The sequence below is a fragment of the Gymnogyps californianus genome, chromosome 2 (assembly GCF_018139145.2).
Source record: "Gymnogyps californianus isolate 813 chromosome 2, ASM1813914v2, whole genome shotgun sequence".
NCBI classification, from domain to species: domain Eukaryota; kingdom Metazoa; phylum Chordata; class Aves; order Accipitriformes; family Cathartidae; genus Gymnogyps; species Gymnogyps californianus.
In genome coordinates, this window is record NC_059472.1 from 5,512,402 (window position 1) to 5,536,914 (window position 24,513).

The 24,513-nt window shown below is 43.0% G+C and overlaps 1 protein-coding gene across 1 annotated transcript in view; it reads left to right on the forward strand.

Annotated features, from left to right (window-relative positions):
- Positions 1-8,636: 8,636 nt before the first annotated feature.
- COL22A1 (collagen type XXII alpha 1 chain) overlaps positions 8,637-24,513 on the forward strand; it is a 215,430-nt gene continuing 199,553 nt past the window's right edge. The window contains exons 1-2 of the mRNA XM_050892264.1: positions 8,637-8,727; positions 13,599-14,165. Of these exons, the coding sequence (XP_050748221.1) occupies positions 8,637-8,727; positions 13,599-14,165 (658 nt within the window). The remainder of the gene's footprint in view (positions 8,728-13,598; positions 14,166-24,513) is intronic.

The following is a 24,513-nucleotide window of genomic DNA, read 5'->3' on the forward strand; positions in this document are numbered from 1 at the left end:
GGAACATGTGGAGGAGAAATTCATCCACACAGTGCAAGTATGAGGCATTGATGTTCCTGTATTTGGGAAATTTTCTGTCATCTGGACAGCTCAGCAGAAGTGTTGGGGAAGTGGTGGGTGAGCGCGTGGTACATTTCAAATTAGCATAGCCCTGTTAATAACCCTGAGAGTGACAGACAATTGGTATGAGCTCATTTCTGGAGCTTGTAGGGACTCTGGTAATCCTTATCCAGGCCATTATCATAAGGCATAGGGCAAGGAATCCAAAGCAATTCTTCCTTGCGTTGGCCCCAGTAGGAGTTCTGCGAAACGCGTTCACCAGGCTCCTCTTTGTTAGAAAGTATGTTGCCTATTTTCCAAACAGATTTAGGCTGTTACCCCATCCCGATTCCTCGCTCCAGCTCTGCTAGCTGACTATATAAAGCCGTGACATATGGGTCTTTTTACTGACATAATCCTCTACTGTACTAAAAAAGAAAATATTAGGTTTCATTCCAAGAGCTGGAAGAACTTCCATGAGGATATAAAAAGCAGGAAATGGGCCCTGTAAGAGTAGAGCACTCTCATATTGAATAGCCTCGAGGGGCTCAATGTTAAAGGCTTCTTCCTAATAGTTCATGTGGGCTGGAACAGCTCTGCCTCTGCTTGAGAGGAAATGGGATTTGTGGGACTTTCCCCATACAGGTTATAGGGCTTAAACCAAAGGACTGGTGTTCTGTGACCCTGTAATAAATCAACATGCTCCGCACATACAGCAGTAAGGACAGTCTGAGCATGTAGTCCTGGGGACAAATCTCAGGATTTTCCACTCCACAGCAAACTATTTCTACAGTTTGAACGGTTTGCTTCCTCTGTGGACATCATTTTGTTCTTTGTCTTGCTTACATCACTCTTCATTAATCTGGATATCCTGTAGCCAGCGGTGGCTGTTAATTCAAATGTATGAATTGGGCTCCTCTTCCCATGAAGGCCAGTGAATAATGTTATCTATTACCCTAAATAGCCAGTGTGCCTTGTATTACAGGCAGGTGGTGGACTTTCCAGTTCTAGGATGTGTCTGTTGCAAACCCTGCTTCAGTGACAACATGAGAGACAATTCAGAGTTGTGTTAAATTGGCAAGTAGGAGTTGGCAAGGGAGTATGGACAAAGTTTTCTAACTTAGCCAGGGTGTGATGGAGTCATTATTGGGACGGGTGAGCTGTGCAGCTGCTATTGAGTCATGTAGTTTGGAGTGTGTGTTCCCCCCTAGTGAGTCCATCACCATTCATAAATTATTATGTATCACCTAATCATTTCATTGTATTAATATCCGCAGAATTCAAATACATTTGCGCCCCAATGGATGAGCCACTGCAGAGGCATAATATGTACTAACGTGCTGTGTAAATGACTTGCAATCTACGTGACTCAAATTATATATTTGGGGGTACTTTGCGGGTAGGAGAGGATAGCTCCCAAATAAGATTATGACAAGTTAACTGACCTCTGAGTCTCCTGTTCTGTTCCTAATTCCTTGGTCCATGCTGAAGAGGTTCAGGCTAGTGCTTTCCAAAGGAAAGCAAGTAAAAATAAAGGGGAAAAAATTGATTCAAACAAAATGCAGCACTGACAGGCTACTTTGCTATAAAGAAACATCTAGAAGTATCGAACCGATGCTTCAGTTTCAAGTTCAAGATATTCTTCCTGGTTTTGCCAGCTAGTAAATAAACCTGGGGAAAGAAGCTGTCAGTACGAGCACTACAGGTGCTGGTGCCCGTTCTTGGGCAAACCCTGCTTTCCAGGCATTGTTTTCCCAAATCAGATAGGCAAAGCTTCCCCTTATCACCTCTCCTAATCCCTTGGACCCCACATACACTCTGAGACACTTCTTGCAAGTCTTTTCCTTGATAATTATTTCAGTCAGGTTAACTAAGATGCTTGCAGAATAGTGTTTTATACAGAGCCAGCATTTGAGATGTAGAATTTCTTTTGAAATTCAAACTCCTTATTAGCTGAAGTAAGACAGGGTTACCACTTGGCTGGTCAATAAACACATGTGTTCATATGGTGCAGTATGGATTTTCCTTACAGACTGGTTGATAATGCCAAAGCCAAAGAACTGCTGGGTGTAACTTTCTCAAACATCGCTTGAGAATGTGCTTTTTCCGCACTAGAAAGGGATGTAGCTTGTTTTTAGCTCCTGATCAGTTATGTTGGGAGACTGAGAGACAGTTGCACTCTGTGGCATGCCCTTAAGACTTGTTTTAGCCATTTGGCCAGATCTAAAAGGTTTGGAGCATCACTTTGTGGCATCTGTTCTCCCGGGCACAGCAGCTGGGGCGCTGCAGAACGGAGCGCACCTATGTCTTGTCCCATCAGGGAGCTCGGATGTAGACACAGCACGCAACTGGTCCCACCAAGGGAGTGCAGCCTATTTATAGGAGAGGTAGCAAAATTAATTTGGGAATGGTGGTGTGGATTTGGTAGTACCTTAACCACAGACTGTAGGATTTAGGAGATTCTATCATAGAGACTTTTTATCAGAGGTTAGTTTTGGGTTTTCTTAGCCAATCAGTAGAAAGATTTGTAAGCTTGACATACAAGAGTACAATTTAAATCTGGAGTTATTTCCTCTGGCCAAATCACTGAAAAGTTATACTTGGGGGTATTGCATCAAGGTTTTAGCCTGCAGACACTGCGTGGCTGCAGCAGGCAAAAATACATTGCAAAGTCCTCGTCTAGCACTTAGGGTATTTTAGAATTGCAGTGATTTGGCAGGCAACCAGTAAGAGCTTGTTTTAAAGCTTCTGTGGTAGATGCATTTACAAAGGGGTCAATTTGAGGGATGCATGATCCAAGCGTAAGGAGTCCAAGTTATAATCCAAGTTAAGGAGTCAGGAGTGGCGGAATTCTAATTCTGACCTTCTCTCAGGTTTCCTTGCGTGTGCACGTGCAACACCACAGAGGTTAAAAGAATGTTTCTAAGGCTGCAAAGTGGCGCACGCGGAAATTAGGAAATGCCCATGCTGAGTTAATCCAGTCCCCCTTGGAGTATGCCTTATGGCCCTCTAAGACTCCTGGTTACGGTCCTCTCTATGATATTTTTTCCATTCGATTCCTGTCTCGTTCTGTCTCCTGGACAGATACCTGTCACTTAGGAAACAGCTATTTATTATTTTTCCCCTCCTGATTTGTTCATTATGGACTTTATTTCTTGCACAGTATCAAACTTATTTCCAATTGCAGCAATATTAATCATTCATGGGCCCTGGTAGTTCCAGCACCAACTACTTCAGGGCAGTAATATAGTTCAGCTAAGGCAAACAAATAGATGGGTTTGAATGGTCTGCTGATCTTTCCCACCACCCTGTTTCATCTCCTATAAAGCTGATAGATCGCTTTGGCTAGCATTCATGCTAACCTTCTCTCTGCGTCTGATCGGTTTTTTAGGGATTGGGGTAGAAGTTGCTCTTGAGATGTGATATTGCAAAAGAAGAGAAGAAAAGTCTCAGCCCCTGCAGCCTCGCTGGCACTTAGAGCAGACGCTGGAGAGCGGTTCGCTAGCAGGGTGCATGAACATCCCCATTCAACACACTGTGGAGCTGCTGACAGTCTCCTCCTTGATTTTGGCAGACTTTGGATCAGTTGTAGTGGAACGAAGTACCTCAGGAAGAACTCTGGTGTTAGCAGAGAATTTTGTGCTCTGTTATTCACATAGGTTTTGAAATAATGCCCACTGAAATCAATGGCTCTCTTTTCATGAACTACAGTTGGCTTTGGATCAGGCCTGGGAAGATGCATATCTTCCAGAAATGCCATTGGATGATTTCTTTAAAAAGCATTGAACAAAGATATACGACCGCATGGGCGGATCGGGGGGAAGAAAGTCCCATCTCTCTTTTATATGGTTGGCTTCCTGCTCATATCAGCAATAATTTAGATAATTAAATTGCTTAGTTCAGTAGTTGGAAGAGGCACGATCAACAAGCTGACTCTACTAAGATGTCAGATGTATTAGTGTTCTGGGGTTTTTTTTTTTCTTTTTTTTTGTGTGTGTGAAAAGCTGTATAATTGGACACTGTCTTTTTCACCCCAGGCTAACCTCTTCTTCAGAGGAGCATACCAGAGACATTTAAAATCACATTATGAATGCCAGCATAGTTAGAACATTTATATGGCATATGGTGATGTTCAGTGGCAGCAGACGAATGGATGAAATTAAGCACAATAATTGTATCAGCCCCCCTTGAATTTAACAGTAAGATGAACAGTTCAGTGGTATAATTTAGTAAAATGTAAGTAAAAGCTCAGATATGTTAACGAGCAGACTAAAGTCCATAACTGGACATGCTTTTTACATTCAGCCTTGAATCACTGATCTTTGTACTGTCCCTGTAGGGTCTTTGAACTTCTGCTCTCATGAGGTAGAAGCAGTTTTATTAAATCACGCTCCTGAAATGCTCATCTTACTATTGACTCCAGTTTTGTTTTGTTTTATTAATATTTGTGACTGAATCAATCCTCTGAAAGATGAAAGAGATCACATTCTGTTTTTTTCCATCTCTAACTCATGTGGGTTTTGCTGTTGGTGACATCTCTGAAACGAAGACAGAAGAGCAATCTCTGGAGAGGCTGAGATAGGGAATATCCAGTGCTTGTGCTTAAATTGCTTGTCCTAGAAATGCCATGAAGTTTTCTTCTCTGCCACATTCTTTGTATCTGCCCCTTCTTTTCCCTTTATTTTTTATGCCATTTCTAAACAAACAGTTTTGCTTCTATTCTTTCATACAAGTTTTTCCTCCTTGTCCCCTGAATTACAATGATGCAACAGCATTATCTGAGCAGCAAGGTCACTATGTGTCCTTTCAGGATCAGGCTCTGGCAGGACAAAGACAGAGCGAGCAGGTTAGAAAACACCGTCATCTTATTCGCAATGGACAGGGGTTTCATTTTCTAAATAAACTGATGTCAGGATATTCTTTGACTTTGATTCTATCAGGAATAAACCCCACGATAAAATGCAGCCCAGCTATGCAGTTCCGTTCTGGATATGTATGTGATTCTTTGGAAAGCAGAGCCCTAGCTCTGTTCCCAGCCTCAAGGGATAAAGCTCGAGAAGACAAAGCAGCATCCCTTAATATGCAGGAGTGCAAGGGAAGCCCAACAGTGAGCAAAATATTAAAATCCATTTGAGATGAGAAGACCCAGTTCTCCTTCAGCTCTTTTTTTTTTAACGCTGCTTTTTATGAGCGTACATTTCCCAAAGAGTGTTTACTTATTTTTCAAAAGCAGAGAGGCCTTACCATGGATGCTCACTGACCTAAAACTCTATACCAACTCTCCTGAAAAAGCCACACCGAAGCTGAAGGTTATATGGAGCTTGTGTCTATCTTCTGCATATTGTTTGTTCAGCTGTGAGGCGGTATGAATAGCTTAGTACTATGCCTGTATTTTAAGTGTAGAGAGCTCACTTTAACGTTTACCAGCACGCTCCTCAGCCTGGATGCCATTCCCACATCACTTTTGCATGTAGCCAGAATTATTCACCTCTTTTTTTTCCCATTAAACTATTAAAAATGGGACCTCAGACACAGAGTCCGCAGTTTGGTAATAAACTCGAACGTGATTGATAGGATTTGTCAGTTCTTTTTGCAATATCACTTAATACATCTAAATATGTCGCAAGGGAATCCCAAAGTGATGTTTGTGGGATAAAAAGGAAAAAGGAAGTATTTTTAAAGGATGTACATTAACTTAGGCCACTTTGAGGGAAATTATTCCCACATGATAGGCTGAACTAAAAATAATAGTAATAAAAAAATCCATATTGGCCATTTGGAAATAGGGTCAACTAAACAGAATTTCTTATTCTTGGATCACTCTGAAGCCGAAATTGTCCCACTTTTGGCTCCTTTTTGACCCTTTCTCCTGGAAGGGGAAATAAATGTTGATCAGCTGCTGTAATCTCGAGCTGGGCTCAGTCTCACAGTGACAGACTGAGGTGGGAAAGAAACCGGTGTGGAAAACCCATCACTAAAAATGCTTTATCTCCAACCTTTCATCTAATACCCCTGAAGACATCCTTGCCATGATATGAGTCCTGTTGATGTGAATGGGGCAATTTTCTCTCCGTGATATATCCATACATAAAGTTGTTGCAAGTTAAGAGGCTTGGTTCAATTCTTCATGCTATAAAAATGGATAAAATTATGTATTTTGGCCTGAATGCAAGAATAATATTGAACCACAAATGTGTATTAAAGCCACCACAGGTTATGATTATAGATTTTAAGCAGATGTTCTGATCTGATTTGGGTTTTTTTCCTCACTATTTTTAGCCTAAATGACTGTTCTGAGACACCTTTCAGCATTCATAACGCAGCAATGAGCTTTTGAAGTGTTTTGGCAAAGAGTGGAGAGGAATGACGCCTTAGAGACGCGACTCTCAGACCTGGTCATGTAGGTAGTCCTTCTGCTGGGGCAGAAGTCACGCATGTACCAAGTGAGCCACGTCCACCAAGCTCCCCGTCACGCCGCATCCGCTGCCTGTCGAGCCAGTGTCTGTCCACCCCACCGCCGTTCTGCTGACTGACACCAGCTGGTGCTCTGCTCCTTTTATCCTGGCCTCATGTGGGTTAGCAGCTGGCCAAGACTGTTTTTAATAATGTATTTATAAAACTTCGCAGCGGTGCAAGCCCAGACACAGCGAAAGGACATTTTTGAGCTCTCAGCACTGGAAGTGCAGAACGCCGCATGGCAGATCTGATTTCCCATCTCTCGCTGCCGCCACTAACCTGCTCTCCCATCACCAGTGCCAGAAAACAATGTTTCCTAAAAAATACACGGGAGGAAAAACCTTGGGCTGAAGGCTCCCATAGCTATTTTAAGTAATGCTTGTCCTGATCCCTCTGCAGGCAGCTGCCTGATCGGTGTTTCAGTAATGTACTTATTTAGAAGGAAATTCTAACTACTGTAGGGCACGGTGATATTTTCATGCCCTTTTTACCCTGCAACCTTTTCCAGCTCGCTCAAACCTGAGCACCTCACTGTCTCGGAGGGACACCGTCTGGCTGAGGTGTAAACTACAGCACCTGCTTGTGCCCTTTGGATTTAGGAACGGTACTTCAATAAGTATGCTTTTTTCCTTCTGTTTTTTTTTTTTAAATTCTTTCTTGCATTTATGTTCCACTGCTGGCAGATACTTCCAAATTTTATTTGCAGGGTACAGGGTTTATTAGATGTATTGCTTTTCTCCTTGTCTGCACGTGATATGGACTTTTGAAAATACAGGAGCCTGTATTTTGTCCTGAGAATAAGGATTTGCAGCTACATCTTGACAACTGCATAAGATTTTCCCCTTTTTTATTTCCTAAACCAGCATGACACGCACTTTATTTCTGAGATACATGGTAGAGATAGGCCCAACATTTGACTGATCAAGACTGGTTTTGAACAAATGCTGACACCACCATTCTTTTTGTCTGTGATTCCCACAGAACCCTATTGCCTTGAAAAGAAATATCCTAGAATGCATAATCGACCCTGCAGCAATGATCTACAACGTACAGTGTCCCCTTCATGCCTCTTTTACCCGGCTATCAACAGTGAGAAGCTGACGTGCATGTTAAAAGACAGAGGAAGCAGAAATTCCCTGAGAAAATGGACAAGGAAATCTGTGCATTAAAGAGGAAAAGATGGATTCAGGAGCTGGGAGAAAGTTTTCCAAAATGATTCCTTAGGCAGTAAGAGCTACAGAGTGGAAACTGTTTTCTGCTCTTTGCGTGGGAGTAGATAGAACTGCAATGATTTTATGATCTAATAAAAAATAATAAAACAGCAGCAATAAGTAAATAATAAAAAAAAAAAAAAAAAAAAAGGGTTGATCTAGTGCTAGAAAACATAGCCAAACTTTTAACAGCCCAGCCACTTTGCCTGGCTTGTTACAATACTGGCTGACTTCAGTGGCTTCAGTCATGGTAAACTCAAACCAATGACCTTAAACTGAAGATCACCCACTTCAGCTTTTGCACTTCTTAAAACTAAATAGTTGAAAGATGTGTTTTGAAGCTGCTGAGTTTACTCCTATAGAGAAGGACCAATGGCAACAAATACATATATGAAAACAGCCACGTATTTTTAGTGTTTGTCATTTCTGAGGCGCCGGAACTGAAAGCAGCAATGGGTGAAGTGGCAACCGGTTGTGTGTGATTTGCAGTGGTTTGTATCTCGGCTCTACGTTGTGTATCTCCTAACGATGAATGCGTGGGAGGGCCAGGTCAAGAATGGTTTCCACTCCAGTGCGTTGATTGTGTAGTTGGCAGCGGGCTCAATTAAAGTATAATAACCTGGTAATCTCTCTCCTGTTGCCATTCAGGCTGCTGCACACTGAATAGAGCCAGTGAAAGACCATAGCTTTTGAAAAGTAGGTGAACTCCTGCCTCTTTGTCTGAGCAGTTTGTGTCTAGTCAAGTAAAATGACAGGCAGAAGAGACAACTCTCCAAAACGTTGCTCCCATGACTTGCATCATTACTGCTGTTTGTGTTTCTATGAGATAACACTTGCCCTTTGTTTTCCTTTCTAGGCTACGGATTGGATTTCTAGCGAGCTTCTCAGCACGGAGAAAAGACAAGCTGATGTGAGAAAGGAGATATGGATATGTCCATTATGGGAAGGTGCCGTGCGCCCCATCTCCTGGTTCTTCTCACATTTGTGTTCAGCGGGGAGAGAATTGAGGCACAAAGAGCAGGTACGCGCTGTTCGGCTTACTGCCTCATGCTAAGTAGCTGCTGGGGCTTTTACGTGGCTGAGAAGCTATCGTTGCTAGGAGGAAAACAATAAAAAACCCAATCAAGACATTTACTACTGAAAAGACATAAGATAGACCTTAGGGATGGAGATAGCTCAGGGATCCAGGTTATGATTTACCTAGGGTCTCTTTTTCTGCTGCAGGCTTGGAAAGGTTAGCTCAGCTACCCAGAGCAAGGGGAGCAGCACACAGTTTGCTATGGATATGCTTCATCTACCCCACACTGGCATGGAGATCACTTCTTCCATTGCCTTCAGTGGGTGTCAGATTAGACCTGGTGAATCTTCTATCTGGCTGGGACTTTCCTAGCGAGCTAAACAGGGCCAGGTCACTGTTCATACCCTCTCTAGGTTCATGGTGTCTAGTTGCTAGCGTGGTCCCTGGCATGGCTTTTGGCCTGTGCTGATGAGCACTGTCCCCCAAATGCCACTGAATGCCTTAGAGGACGGTGCAGCTTGAGGGACTGTTCCTACAGGCAGTCTTGACAAGGACACATTTTTTGGGGGGGTAGTAGGAAGAGTTGAGTTATCTGGCTGTGAATGATGCTACACCTCAGGGACAGAAAATGGTTGTAGACACACGCAGTTTATTGGTATAAAAGCCCAAAGGTACTTTGAGATGGAGGCTTTCTGTCTCTTTTTCTAGGAAAGATGCTATTCTGTGGGCTTGGGTAATTTATAAGAAAGAAAAGGCTTTTTTAGACCTTCTCTCAGTCTAAGGAGTAGCTGCTTTATAGTTTAGTTATGTGATCTATATAAGGCTTTTTGGATGAAATTTAACAGGAATAAGTACTTAGCAACAAAACAAAATGAAATCTCATCTTTTTTTCTGCCTGTGGATCAGTCACAGGAAGAATATGGTGGTACCATTTATATGCTCATTCTGTGATTACTTTAAATAATTTTGGGCATATCGCTTGTTTGTGAACTATTTTTAATGGCAATATTGCAAAACAGTTGACTCAGTGTCTGAGTGGATGAACGCAACTCCAGGAATTATGCTTCCAGAGAGTATTCCTGTAATTACAAAACTGAAAGTTCACTTTCTATGAATTATCTCCCATGTTCCCTTAACATGAACTGTTTCTGCCAGTAAACAATATTATTATAGCATTCTTGGAAAACAATCAATTTTGTCCAGCAGTGGACATTACTGTGCTAAAAATGCAGATTGATATTTACTAAAAGCTTTTCTGCAGCATTTCATCTCACTGCCATCAGGTCTGTAAGCAAAGAATCACTGAGTCTAAGAAAATGATCCTGAAAGACCATTTTTTTCTTCTCTGCAATACTGCCTGAATAGGCATCACTTTTTAAACCTTAAACCCCGCCTTGTTTTAAGGCTCATCGCCCTTGAACACAGACAGGATTCATTCTGTCTGTTCTGTTTGTTTTTAAATTGCAGTCATCTTACCTGCTGAGAGTCATTAAAATAAGCAACAGGAAGGTCTGTACCTTGTGGGTTTTATACTCAAACCTTTATATTCTCTAGTTAGTCTCACCTAATTAATATTCTTTCAGACAGAATAGATTAATATAATAATGAATTTTTTGGGGGGGAAATTGGGTATTTCTTGCTTACCTTTTACTGTTATATATTCTATCCTTTATATTCTGCAAAAATCAAGCAGAACTACATTTGACAGTCTAGCCGATATACACAGATGTAATGTAACTTACATCCCATAATATAAAATGATATATACCATCATCTCCACACTCTGGTTACCTTTGAGAGAGTTTTTCCAGGCAGACCTTTCTTTCTCTGTTGTTAGAGACAAGCATTCCCTCACTCACAAAATGCCGTCACAGAACACGATCCCACGTGGACAGGTTGGTTCCAATGTGATCCCATGTGGATGGGTTGTTCCCAATGTGATCCCAATCCCATGTGCATAGGTTGTTCCCATAGACACTGAAGGAACAGCAGCACCTGGGACGTACTCTGCTACAGAAGTTAACACAGCAACAGATGATGCTCATTTTTCATCGTCACCTGCAACACACCGGGTGTGTATTCAACCCCTCCTACGGCCATCATGCAATACCATGAGCACTGACCTACAGTGTTATAATGCCTAGCTATAATGCTTTTACTCTCATCTGAAGCAAATCCTCTTCATGTGGCTGAGCTACCCATGCTCTTCTTTCCAATGCAGTGGGCTGTTCTGGGATTCCTGTCCTCGTGAGGGCAGGTGCACAGCCCCAGGATGATCGAAAGCACCAGAGCTAGTTTATGAACCGTAAGGTCAAATATGGGTGTGGGAGAAGACTTTGTGACCTTCCTGTAGGCTCAAATGCTGGAACTCAGTGAGGAACTATGGCAACAGCATCATTCCCCCCACCTTTGGGTAGCATGATTCATATTTCTGTTCACTGAGCTGGCTGTCAAGCAAGTGCTTGACTGGATGAACTGTGTATGGTACCTCCATACTCTTTGGTCTATTCCAGGGAAAAAAATCCTAGTCCTCAGCTAACATCCACATTGGGTGCATTTACATCAGTGCTTTAGCTCTGGTCAGGAGTGCAGCAAGGAGAGATGACTTCCTAAGGGACGGTGGCCAGGAGCTGGGGGTCTCCTTGGGCTGGCAGGACAGGGTGTCACCAGCCACAGCCTGTCCCACCACCCCCAGCCAGGGAGCAGGGAAGGCTGGGGGATGGCAGCCAGGCTCAACTGATAATCCAGATTTCCAGACAAGCTCATAGTGAAGAAGCAGGTCCAAGATCAAGTCAGGAACATGAGTCAGTAAGTCAGGGTCCAGATCAGGTCCAAAGAAAGCATCCAGGGTCAGCCACTCTCCAGGCAAATCCACAGAGGTGAGGCAGGTCTGAGGTGAAGCCACGAAGTCAGTCCATGGGTTAGGCAAGGAACAAAGGTGAGAGCCTCACCTTAAAAGCAGCTTCCAGGGGAAGAAGAGACAGGTCTTTCTTGAATGCTTCCAGCAGAGCTTTCTGAGGAGCTCACCCAAGGCCAGGGAGCCATGGCAGCCAAACCCTGGAGAAGGGGTTTACTCTCAGGGCCCTGACAAGTATTTCCAACCTGAAATCTTGAAACTTGAACAGTGAATCTTCCAAGCATCTCCACTTACTGTGCTTTGGTTTGTATCATGGAGCAGTCCTGGATTGATTTCTGATGAAACTGAAGTCCAACATGCACTTCAGATGCACGTATAATGGGCGTCAGTCACTGATGGATATTTAGTTGCTGGGACCTGGCTGGAACTAGTCTGATGTGAGTGAAAACATGCAAACCATACAGTGGGAATGTCACTTTTTAATGTATGGAGAGCTAAACTGTCCTCGGTGGGCATACCCTGGAGTTGTGTATTCTTACAAATACTCTCAGATTTTCTGACCAAGGGAGGTAAATTGGTCAGTCCAGGTCAGAGCCCAGAGGAGGTTATTAACATGGTTGTGGTGGGAACAGTTTGGGGAATCAGGGTTCTGCAGTGAAATAGGAGTCAACAGAACAGATCTGCTCTCAGTGGCTGTGGGTAGATGTGGGCTACCAGCTCAGATCCCTGTAAAGCAGTAGGATTTAAAGGGAATTGCCAACAGTTTAGGGGCCAGATAGAACATCTCTGGTTCAGTGGGACATAGAAAAGCCCTGTTACTCTGAGAGAAATAAAGTGGCCCAGGCACTGGTATGGGCCAGCTGTCTGTCTTTTATCATATGTGCTTTGTTCTCCACATGATTGGTCAAATTAGCTTTTTACCATTGGTTCAAACAAGCAGTTGTACTTTGTGAGATGATGTGAGACAAGAACTACCGGAGAAACAATGGGTGGTGGTTGTGGCCATAGACAAATTGACTTTGTAGAGCACCTTTCAATCTTGAAACTCATAATTTGCTAGGGACTATGGTCTATAATATTGAATTAAATAAACGTGTGTATATATATATACACATTTTGTCCAGTTGGGGCATTATGTTGATAAATCTTTGGCATCTGAGTGACATTTATGAATCTACTGCCTCCTGGCTTGCATATATTCAGAAACAGCTAGAAAACATCTCCTGGGAGATCTACTTTCTTGGCAAGCGGCTGACAAATATATGACCAGTCTGGCTTCACAGGGCAAGCCAGCTGCAATTAAAATACATTTGCCTTTTGGATTACACAGGCCTCAGATTACAAATATCACGGCTGGAGGCAAAAGGGTGGTTGTGGGGATAAGTGAACTTTTCCCTTACAAAGCAACTGCCCTTTGTTGTCAAGGAAGCCATCCCAGTATTAAGTGAGTCATCCTTTAGTCAATAGTCAATGGCAGAGAGCCTCAAAATCAAAATAATCTTGTTATAAACTTGCTTCACCAACATATCATGCTGAGCAAAAGAACTGCTTCTAGCTAAGCATAAATAAATCATAATGTTAATGCAAGAGGGACCGTGAAAGCTTCACTGCTCACGGTCAGGATTGGCATAGGCAAGGTCAGGGCAGGTCTCTTGATCTGCCAAGGTCATTTCAGAGCATTGCCTGAGCAAAAGCACTGCAATGAAGTTTGAGAAAAATAGCTTCATATGCATGCAGATGGTGTAGGTGAAAGATTGAGCAGAGGCAGCTGGTAGTGCAGGAAGAGAAAGGGTTTGCATTTCAAAGCGAAGTGTGTGCTGATCTGTAGATGTCCTGAAACAGATGAGGTGAATCACAAGGAAGAAAGACTGAGAATCTGCACTTTCTCTGCAGGATAGGGAGAGGGTTTGCTGCCTCCTCCAAATTGCTCACTAGGGAGCCATGCCTAGGGAATATTTGGTATGTCTGGTACTCTTCTTTCATCTTCCCTTAGTGATATTTTCTGCCACTCTTGCAGGTTGCAAGAATGTTCACTATGACCTTGTGTTCATCTTGGATGCCTCCTCCAGCGTTGGAAAAGAAGATTTTGAGAAAGTTCGGCAGTGGGTGTCTAATTTGGTGGAAACTTTTGAGATCGGCCCAGACAAAACCCGTGTAGGTGTGGTGCGATACAGTGATCGTCCAACCACAGAGTTTGACCTGGGGAAGTACAAAACCCGTGAGGAAATCAAAGAGGCTGCACGAAAAATTAAGTATTATGGGGGTAATACGAACACTGGAGATGCTCTCAGGTATATCAACACCTACAGTTTTTCCAAAGAAGCTGGTGGGAGACTTAGTGATCGAACTGTTAAAAAAGTGGCTATCCTTTTGACTGATGGAAGGAGCCAGGATTATGTCTTGGATCCAGCCACTGCAGCCCATCAGGCTGGGATTAGGATCTTTGCTGTGGGTGTTGGCGAAGCCTTAAAAGAGGAACTCGATGAGATTGCTTCAGAACCCAAGTCTGCTCATGTGTTTCATGTCTCCGATTACAACGCCATCGATAAAATTCGGGGGAAGCTGAGAAGACGTCTCTGTGAAAGTAAGTAGAGCTCCCGGTTCTTCTACACAATTAGAATTATAATAGGTTCCGTTAGCATATAGGTATGAAAAGCTGTGACTGTTTTCTTTCATGCTTATAATCCAATGCTGATAATTCTTTATTTTAGTGTCTTCCACTCTGTTTCGCTCCGTAAGAAGTCATTTTACTACCTGGAGTGTGATGAAGTGATCCCTTCTAGATTTTTCTGCCCAAGCCAGTATTAACTACAGGTCAGCTTCTAGTGGTCAACTAGAGAGCAAAATGTGAATTCCCTTTTGGTTCTGATATAGTTTAATTACTTTATGATATTTTGGACTACTGAATATGAAGGGTGACATCTTATTTATACACAGATTTTGGTTTATTTTATATAGGAACTGGTTTTTTTCCCCCTTATTTTCTGGTATTGTACTATGAAAAGAGTGTTCTGGATGCTGCTGAGAATGATTGTTTAGGAAGCAAAAGGATACTTGTGCTTTTCTGCCTTTCGGCATCCCAACTCTACTGGCAACTGGTGTTCACTAGTGCTCTGGCTATCAACCACACGAACCTTGGTGCTGTTTTGAATGACTTTTAATGGAGAACAGTGTGTGAAATTCACACTGAATAAATGAACTTTGAATTTCCAGCCCCTTGGTGAAGAGGACTGTAATGGCATTATGGCTGGTATCTCCCAGCACTTTAATGGGAACAGCAATCACATAGCCCTTTCTCCTTCTACCACTGATAAATCACTCTCTCATTCTTAGTGACTACATAAAAGCTACCTGGTTTTGCTACTTTTTGCAGCACGTGTTGTGGTTACTGTGAGTTCTTTGCATCAAAATCATGAGACACTGCTCTGGTTCCTATGTCGGAACTTGAAAGACAACAGTTGACTCCCTGTGTGATGCTGTAACACACTGCAGCGTTACAATAAGCAGGTCTGTAAGCTGGCAAGTTGTGTAATTGTCAGGTGACAATAAGTTGCCTGAAAAAAAGCAGGCCTTGTAGCTGGTGTTGTGAAGCTCTTTTATTGCTCTGTGACCTCCATTTGCAAGAAAAAAAGTGTTAACATAATGCTCTGGGCTTATGTATGCTTCTTAAAGAGTGACTAGCACAAGCAGGCATAAAGCAGTTGACATTGCCCAGCAATATCAAGGTGTGACTGCTTTTTTGCAGTCACAAAAAAAATGGGTATGGAGAGTGTAATCCGAATACAAGTGGAAGTCATGGTGGATATTGACCGTAAGCTATGCGGACTGAAGGAGCTCGGTCTTTTTCCCTGAAAATCTTATGTAATCATACACACAACTGCAGTGTAATAAAGAAGGGTAAACCCTTCTGGTGGGCACACTCAACCAACTCAGACAACTTCCTACTGCAGCTGCCGAGCTCCCAAAATGTGATTTTCCTTTGAAATTCTATTACTTTCCTTTTCTAAAACAAATGTTTGCAGTACTTTGTACCTGGGTCGGTGTTTGTCACCTTCTCAAAAAATCTTTTATCCATCTGTCAGAGTATAATGCCATTTGTCTGCGGCTTTCTGAGCCCATACTATGTCTACCCGTGTGTGCATACCACTTCTCACTAGATTGCAAAGGATCACTGGGGGCATGATTCATCCTGAGTGTGATAGCAGTCACTCTCCAAGGTGTTTGCTTCCACCTGCACTAGTGAGTTCGGTGGGAAGACATAAAGCCTCTGAAAGGGTAAGTGAAACGGAAGGGTTTAGTTTTATGAGAAATAGGGAACTTTTAAGGGGAAAACATGCTTGTGATAGGTTAACCTTGGCTGGATGCCAGGTGCCCACTACGCCACTCTATCACTCCCCGTCCTCAACTGGACAGGGGAGAGAAAATACAATGAAAGACTCGTGGGTCGAAATAAGGACAGGGAGATCACTCAGCAGCTACAGTCATGGGCAAAACAAACTCGACTGGGGGAAATTAATTTATTACCAATCAAATCAGAGCAGGATAATGAGAAATAAAACCAAACCTTAGAACACCTTCACCCCACCCCTCCCTTCTTCCTGGGCTTAACTTCACTCCCAATTTCTCTACCTCCTCCCCACCAGCAGTGCAGGGGGATGGGGAATGGGGGTTGTGGTCAGTTCATCACGTTGTCTCTGCTGCTACTTCCTCCTCAGGGGGAGGAGGACTCACACTCTTCCCCTGCTCCAGGGTGGGGTCCTTCCACAGGCTGTGGTTCTTCATGAACTGCTCCAGTATGGGTCCTTTCTACATGCCCCTTCCACAGGGTGCAGTCCTTCAGGAAAAGACTACTCCAGCGTGGGTCCCCCGCGGAGTCACAAGCCCTGCCAGCAAACTTGCTCCAGCATGAGCTCCGCTCCCCATGGGTCCACAGGTTCTGCCAGGAGCCTGCTCCAGCGAGGGCTTCCCACAGGGTCACAGCCTCCTTTGGGCATCCACCTGCTCCAGCGTGGGGTCCTCCACGGGCTGCAGGTGGATATCTGCTCCCCCGTGGACCTCCATGGGCTGCAGGGGGACAGCCTGCCTCACCATGGTCTTCCCCACGGGCTGCAGGGGAATCTCTGCTCCGGCGCCTGGAGCACCTCCTCCCCCTCCTTCTTCCCTGACCTTGGTGTCTGCAGAGTTGTTTCTTTCACATCTTCTCCCTCCTCTCTCCTGGCTGCTGTTGCGCAGTTTTTCCCTCCCTTCTTAAATCTGTTATCCCAGAGGTGCTAGCACCGTCACTGATGGGCTTGGCCTTGGCCAGCGGCGGGTCCATCTTGGAGCCGGCTGGCATTGGCTCTGTCAGACATGGGGGCATTTTCTTACAGAAGCCACCCCGTAGCCCTCCCTGCTACCAAAACCTTGCCACGCAAACCCAATACAAGGCTGCTAAATGGATTGATTTCAGTGTAAGGACAAAGGGAATCAGCCAGCCATCAATGAACATTAATAAGGAAGGCAGCAGAGAGGAGGGAATTAGCTGAACGAACAGTGAGTGGATAACGTGCACATATTGAGGGTCACTCAGGCAGAGGTGGAAGGACGTTAACAGTGACAAGGGGAACTGAATATCCAGGTACACGGGACACAGTGCATGCAGGTGGATTTGAAGAAGTGGATGCAGGGTAGAAAGAGGGGTTATCAACTAATGCAGCAAACACAGGTGCCATGGACTGATTTCCACAGCACAGCAATTATAGAAGTTAAGTCTGCGATAGCTGTTCCTGGGCAGTGTTCTTCTGATCCAAGGACTCCGGTGAGATGGTTTAACATCCCTAGATCCTTCATTCCAGCCTTGATGGAGGACATCTTCTCAGTGTCTGGCCTCAGTCCCTCTTGCTGCAATTGGAGCCCAGTTTTGTCCTGTTTTCACTGGCTATCAAAATAGTTTGTTCTGTTCCTCTGTACATCAGTCTTTTCTGCTTGGAAGGCCGTTACATATCTTCCCTAAGTCTTTTCTTCCTAGATTTAAAGCAGGGAAACTGCTCTTTCGCAGAATCAGTCTTGTCATACTTATTTATTTAATATATTGTTTTGCATGCAAAATGTTTTTAATAGGCATGAAGTTTAGATCAGATCTAAACAAATAAGAAATTCTTGCTGTCACTGAAGCTGGCCACTGAAATAGGGGATGAGACAGTGAGCACCATCAGCATAAGTATTAACGTAGAGATCAGGTAACTTTTTTGTTATTTGAATATGTGAGGTGGAACTGGTTTGCGGGGGTGAGAGAGGGCTAGTGGTGAACAGGACCAAGTGATTTCTTGTGCGTGAGCTACTTTTAAATTTCATGTTAACACAGTAGGAACAGGAAAGGAGTTCACTGTAAGGGCTATGCCTTATACATATTTAGAAGGTAAAACTTTTAATAGCTGTTGTAGTTAACTTTCTGTGGTTTTAACGACAGCACTGCATAGAACAGGAACATACAAACCACTGGGTGGGTGGAGGAAGTGACAAGGGCCTATGCCAAGCTGCTGTTTAGTTCGTGCACTTTCTAAGACAAAAGCATCTATTGCCACGGCCAAGCTAGGGTTTTAATAGACATAATCCTTTGTGAGCTCCTGGGAGACACATGAATCAAAGAGTGGAAATGGCAGAAAGTTTTTTTGTTGTACTGACCAGTGATGAGTCTTCCGCTCCTTGTACTGCTGTACTACCGAAATGTGAAGAGTCGTGAAGTGTAGCAAATACTGGATTTCATCATGCCAGCAGCTGTTCAGAATCACTTGTCTCGGGTCTCAGTCTGTCCTAGACTCAGTCATTCCATCTTGCTATATTTGACTGAATTTATTGCTAAGAACATGTCATTAGGTGCATTAATAGCATTTTAGTTCTCATTTGATCTTGTGGAAGTAAGCACAGCAGAATTGAAAAATAACATGTCTGCTCGGTGGGACATTGTGGCAGTGGGAGATATTTTTGCCAAACATCTCCATTACATTCTGGGCTATAGTTAGCAGGCAAAAATGGGTGATGCTTTCACAGGAAAGCAGGAGAGATACATTCTGCTAAAAATTCCAGAGAAGCTACATGCTTCCTAAATAGGGTTCCTGCTTATATGTTGTAGAGATAACAACAGGCAGTTATGGAATATTTAAAAATATACTAGCATCTGCTTCGGGTAGGTAAATAGTAGGTTTGTGCTTGTCAAAGAGAGCTAATTGCTTTGATTTCAACCCAGATTTAATTTAAAGCTGGATTTGATAAGTTAGTGCATGTACAAAGTTTTCAACCTGGCTTGAAACTGGTAGCACTGGTGTTTAACACTGTCACCTGACATTTAAGCCTCAATGGGGGAGCCATTGCAATGGTGACCTAAAACACCTGTACCTGCTCAGAGGTAATCATTTATTAAAAAAAGTGATTGCAGTGCTTTGGATGCGGTAACATTTGAGTTTATTCTGTTATCATTAAGCCAGGCAGGTGATAAGATACAGTTTGCAAAGCTGAGCAAAAAAAATTCTCCAAAAACATTCGCACTCTTTACTCGCTCCATAAAGCAGAAGCCTGTGACTTGGCACCCTCGGAGTACATGGAGAGTGTGTGCGATCACTAAGCCTGTCAACTTGAAAATAAATTTGGCTTTAGAGGTACAGTCTCTGCTAAGATTTGGGTGTTTTTTTCTACAGCTAGTAATAGGAGAAACACAAGCATATATTTTCTAAGGAAGTATTATAGGAACATTGTGCTCGGCATTGGTCTATGTCCAGTAGTGACTTTCTTGTATAATGTAGCCATTTCTACAACCAGTTTTTAGTTGTCTGTGAGCTTGATGAGCTCCTTGCCATGATGAGTTCTTCTGCAAGTGTGTGGAAGACCAAAGGACTATGTCATCATATGAATCTCAAATGCATTGCAAACACAAGGAGATGAAGATGAAATGTTTCAATGACTGGTTGGTACCAATGGGTTGTCATTGATTTCAGTTGATATAGTGAGGCCTGTAATAAAATATCAAAAGCAGTCACATGTTCAGATGATTCATAACATTTATTTTTCTATTTGTACATATCTTTGTTGACTTTGGGTTGTGTATGCAGTGCATAAAATATAAGTCTTATGCTACCACTGTTCTGTTTCTGATGCAAAAGGGCTTTCAACCTTCAAGGCAACACCTTGAACACCATTCAAAATAATAGTCTAAAAGCTTCAGAGATGTCTTTTTTTGAAGTTAGCTTTGCTCAGGTTCATGGTATGTTCACAGAAGAACAGCAAGCTGTTTCTTCTTGACCTTCAGTGTTAAAAATATCTCATGCACAGAGACCATGACAAAGGGTAGGCATCTGAATTGCCATGTCTTGACTGACAATTCCTAAGAGACTTGTCAATACAGTCAAATCTCACATGAGTACTGAAATATTGGAACACATCAGCACCTGACAGCATTTGCCTAACTGTTGACCTCCACTTTATACTTCCTGTTGAGCTCTGAGATTTCACTGTAAAAGCATTCATTTCTAGATAGCTTTGCATTAGACATCATGGAATAGGAAAGGAAGTGGAACTCAACAAGCTGGCAGGAGTGAGAATCCTAAAGTATTTTAATGAACTCAGTTGTTGTAGTTTTAATTCTTTTAGTTTGTTGAGTAGAATTTGTGGACTTGGGAATTTGTAGACTGGTTTTACTTTCATAGTTGGAGTATTACTTTATTTGGGTTCTTCAGAAGTTCAGCTTAGCAGTAGTTCCAAGTCTTGCGTGGTCTTATTGCAAAAGCTCTTTTTCATTGTTGTGGTGGCTTGTAGAGACCTCTTACAAATGTGAACATAGCTTCTTGTCATCTGGCAGAACTTGGTACATGCCACAAGTGCACCTGCACATTTACTTGGAAAAATCTGTGGCACCCACCTCCATGTTAAATGCAGAGAAGGCTGAGGTGTTTTGGAGTAATAACTGATGTCTAACAGACTGGTTGAAGTCTGATTAGCACAGTATGTCCCATGAAGATAATCTAACCCTTGTGTTTCTAGCTCATGTATACATCACACCTGCCACAGGCAGCATTCTTAGTGGAATATTCCACATTTGGCTGCTTATGAGTATGTCCAGGCTAAGTGCAGCTACTAACATTTTGATTCTCACTTGAAAATCTAGTCACTTCCAGATGGTTTGGGAAGTCTGTTAAAAGCTCAGCAGACAACTGCTGCTGTTTTAAAAGCTGCAGCTAGGCAGTGACCCAGCTGATATCACCTCTGATATCTCCTGTTGCTTCTTGATGCTCTTCTCCCCCAGCTGCAGTGGTGGCTTTCTCAAACTGTGTAACATCTCCAACTTCTAGCAATCTCTCGTGTCACAGATGACAGGATCGCACATCCTTTCATCACCGTGTTTGCTGGCTAACTGCGGTTTCCTGTGAAGGCATAAAAGGTCTGTGACAGGATTTCCAACTGATTTATCTTTTGCTTGAAAGAGAAGAAAAAAATTGACTTTTCATGGATGATATGCTGGGAGGAGATAAAATATTTGATGGGCTTAGTGATGATGACATTATGCAACTTTCTTCTGCCATTGGGTGGGTTGAAGGACAGCCTGGTATCTTGGATTATGGCTTCAGGAAGCACAGCAAATATATTCTTTTTCTCTTACAGCATTTTTTGTTTTCAAATCAAACGAAACTCTCAGATCTGATTTTCTGCTTGGTCCAGTCATCACCAGCTTAGAGCAAGACGGTTCCAGCGCTGGTGTCTGGCAGGCAGAAATCCTTGACCTCAGGGAGTGCGCAGCGGCTGCTGGTTGGTCCTCAGTTCCTCCACAGATCATGTAGAAGTGACTGTTTTCCCAGAACATGACTACAGTTCTGTTCTGCCACTGTGTAATCTCCATATCATTGAAATTTTGCGCATCCAAAGAAGGGCAACGAAGCTGGTGAAGGGTCTAGAGAACAAGTCTTATGACGAGCGGCTGAGGGAACTGGGGTTGTTTAGCCTGGAGAAAAGGAGGCTGAGGGGAGACCTTATCACTCTCTACAACTACCTGAAAGGAGGTTGCAGTGAGGTGGGTGTTGGTCTTTTCTCCCAAGTAACAAGTGATAGGACAAGAGGAAATGGCCTCAAGTTGTGCCAGGGAAGGTTTCGATTGGATATTAGGAAAAATTTCTTCACTGAAAGGGTTGTCAAGCACTGGAACAGGCTGCCCAGGGAAGTGGTTGAGTCACCATCCCTGGAGGTATTTAAAAGATGTGTAGATGTGGCGCTTAGGGACATGGTTTAGTGGTGGACTTGGCAGTGCTAGGTTAATGGTTGGACTCGACAACCTTAAAAGTGTTTTCCAACCTAAACGATTCTATGATTTTATGATTCTAAATAACTTCCTATTTTGCTTGGGACTCTGAAATGAATAGGTTTATTCTGAGATTAGCAACAGTGCTGTTTCATGACCAGTTGAAGCCAGCCCCACTGCTAAAAAAGAAAGTCTTATTCTTCCTAACTTCCTTCTCCCATCTGCCAGCACAGGCATTTCTGTGGCCCCACCATGAACTACAGCAGGGAGCCAATGCATGTTCTTGTTTTCTTTCCCGGATTAGTTTTTACTCAGATTTAGTTCACCGTGCAGCCACATGGCCATTTGCTGTCCCAGGGGAGGAATTGGCACAAGGTGAGAACAAATAACTAGGAGGAAGACCTGGATTGCATCCTTTGGTACAGTGCTAGTTCATATCAGCTTGATGAACATTAGCTAAAGACTTCAGAAAGCTGAGGAAAATCCTCCATGTGCTCCCACCGTAAATGTGAGCCTGTGCTCTGCTATCCTCTGGTTTAAGTGTGCACAAAGTGGATTGCTAGGCAGGTTCTTCCCATTCAAACTCCACTTCTAGGCTTCAGCACAGCTTGCTTGCCTTGAATAAACAGCCTGTTTAACAAAAATATCCCACTGCAGACGGATCTCTTCATGATTCTGTTCCATTTTCCTTAAATAGGCTTTTCAGTATGCATAATTATTGCTGCTTTACTACTGACGTAGCTTCTGGTTGTTCAGGGGTGTAGCTGTAATGACAGAGCTCTCCCTCCTCAGACACACGCTGTGTCTGGCTGGGAGCATCTTCCTGGGAGTCATTGGTAGGTGGGATGAGCAAGCTGACAACCACCTTCACTAAGATACAGGCTATCTGTCAGTGCCTCCAGGCAGCACTTTGATATTTCTGTGATCCTGCACCTGGGTAGCTTCTCTCCCCTAGAATGGATGTTAGCTCTGTTATAGTTTTGGAAAGTGATTTATCGATTTATTTTTCTTTCCTTGTACGTTGGAAAAAGCAATGTCTTAGACATTGCCTTCAGGTGAGGAGGAAATTCAACCTTGCAGCAGCTGTGGCCCGATTTCTCCTTTTTGCTGAGGGAGCAAAGGTATGAATCCAACAGTCATCCAAACAACAGAGTTTTAGAAATAAGTCTGTGGCAGAAAATGGTGTTACTTCTACTCTTCTTTGATACAGCTGAGTAAAGGAGTCTGTTCTCCTTCATACAGACCGCTGAGAACCTTAATAAGGGACTCTGAAGGTAGAAGTATAATAAAATGAGATCTATTAAACCTTTTGCACTTGCCTTTCTTATCTCTAGTTTCTTCATTAACAGTTACGTACAAATAGTAGCATCATAAAACATGGACAATCACTTTACATAAAGCAATGAATCTCTGGACTGCCAACAACGTCTTGTCCGAAATCACAGAATCTAGCTGAATGATAACATCTCCCCTAGCTTGTAATAGTTTTTCTTATATTTCAGACAAGAAATCTCTGTGAACAATGTTTGATGTACAGTAAAACTAATTGTAAAGGCAGAGAGAAGATTAGACTCATGACAAATAAAAGTAAGTCCCAGACATTAGAAAGAAACATTGAGACAATCAGGAAAAGTATGGGTCTCAGTGGTAGGAGAAATTACATCTTATGAAAAAGTAATGTGCCGTTTAGAGAACAAAAAGAGGAAAAATATGGTGACTATGGGAGCCATTTCTAAATAGTGTAGGAATGAAAGAGGAATACAGAAATAGGAACAGGCAAAAAGCTGGAACATATTGTCATGTGCTGAAAGTTATTAGCAGCTTGTTTTTCAACACCGCCTGCAGCCCTCATTGATTTTGCAGGAGCTGTGGGTGCTCAGCACTTTTCAAAATTAGGCTGCGGAGCCCAATACTTATCCAGCTGCAATCAGGAGGCTTTCTGTCTGCTCCGGTGGAGTCCAAATGACAGGGTAAAAAAAGAGGGGACTCATCCTTGGGGCAGCACTGTCTATCTTGGTGTTTGCTTTCTGATGGACAGATAAGGAATGCTCAGTAGAAAGAATAACCTCTGAAGCTGGGCCGATGCTCAGCAGGAGACTAAGCAAGGCACACAAAAACCTCTGAGGTTTCGGATTTAGTTACAGGCTTTTCTGTCCAAGAAAAACAGAGAGATGAGGAGAAAACCCTTGCCATGTGTCCTTCACAAAGCTAAAATGTTTTAAACCTCAGCAGCTCTTGTGCAGTCAGGGCTTTCTTCCTCCTTCATTAACAGTCCCTAAACTGACCTCAAACTGAAAGGACACCACTTACTTAATGTTCTAGGCCTGTCTTCTTTTTTTTTTTTATGCTTTATGTGGCTATTCCCATAAAAATCTAATGGTATCTTTCAGCACAGGCTATAAATGGAGCTAGACCGTCACCTGCCCTGGTTAGGTGCACCTGTAAATGAAAGATTTCCTCTACTCTCCCTCGATTTGGGTATGTACTTCTATTTAGGATAGGGAAAGCCAAGTCTGGAAAGGTGCTATGGAGATTTAGTCCCAGTTCTGCTGATGGAGCTGGTAGAATTTCCTGCAAATGATAAAGAAGTGTGAATATTTGTCAGAGCATGCAAAACCCCATGCAATGCATTAAAGGTCCCATCATAGCATATTATACTTTCCCTGAAACC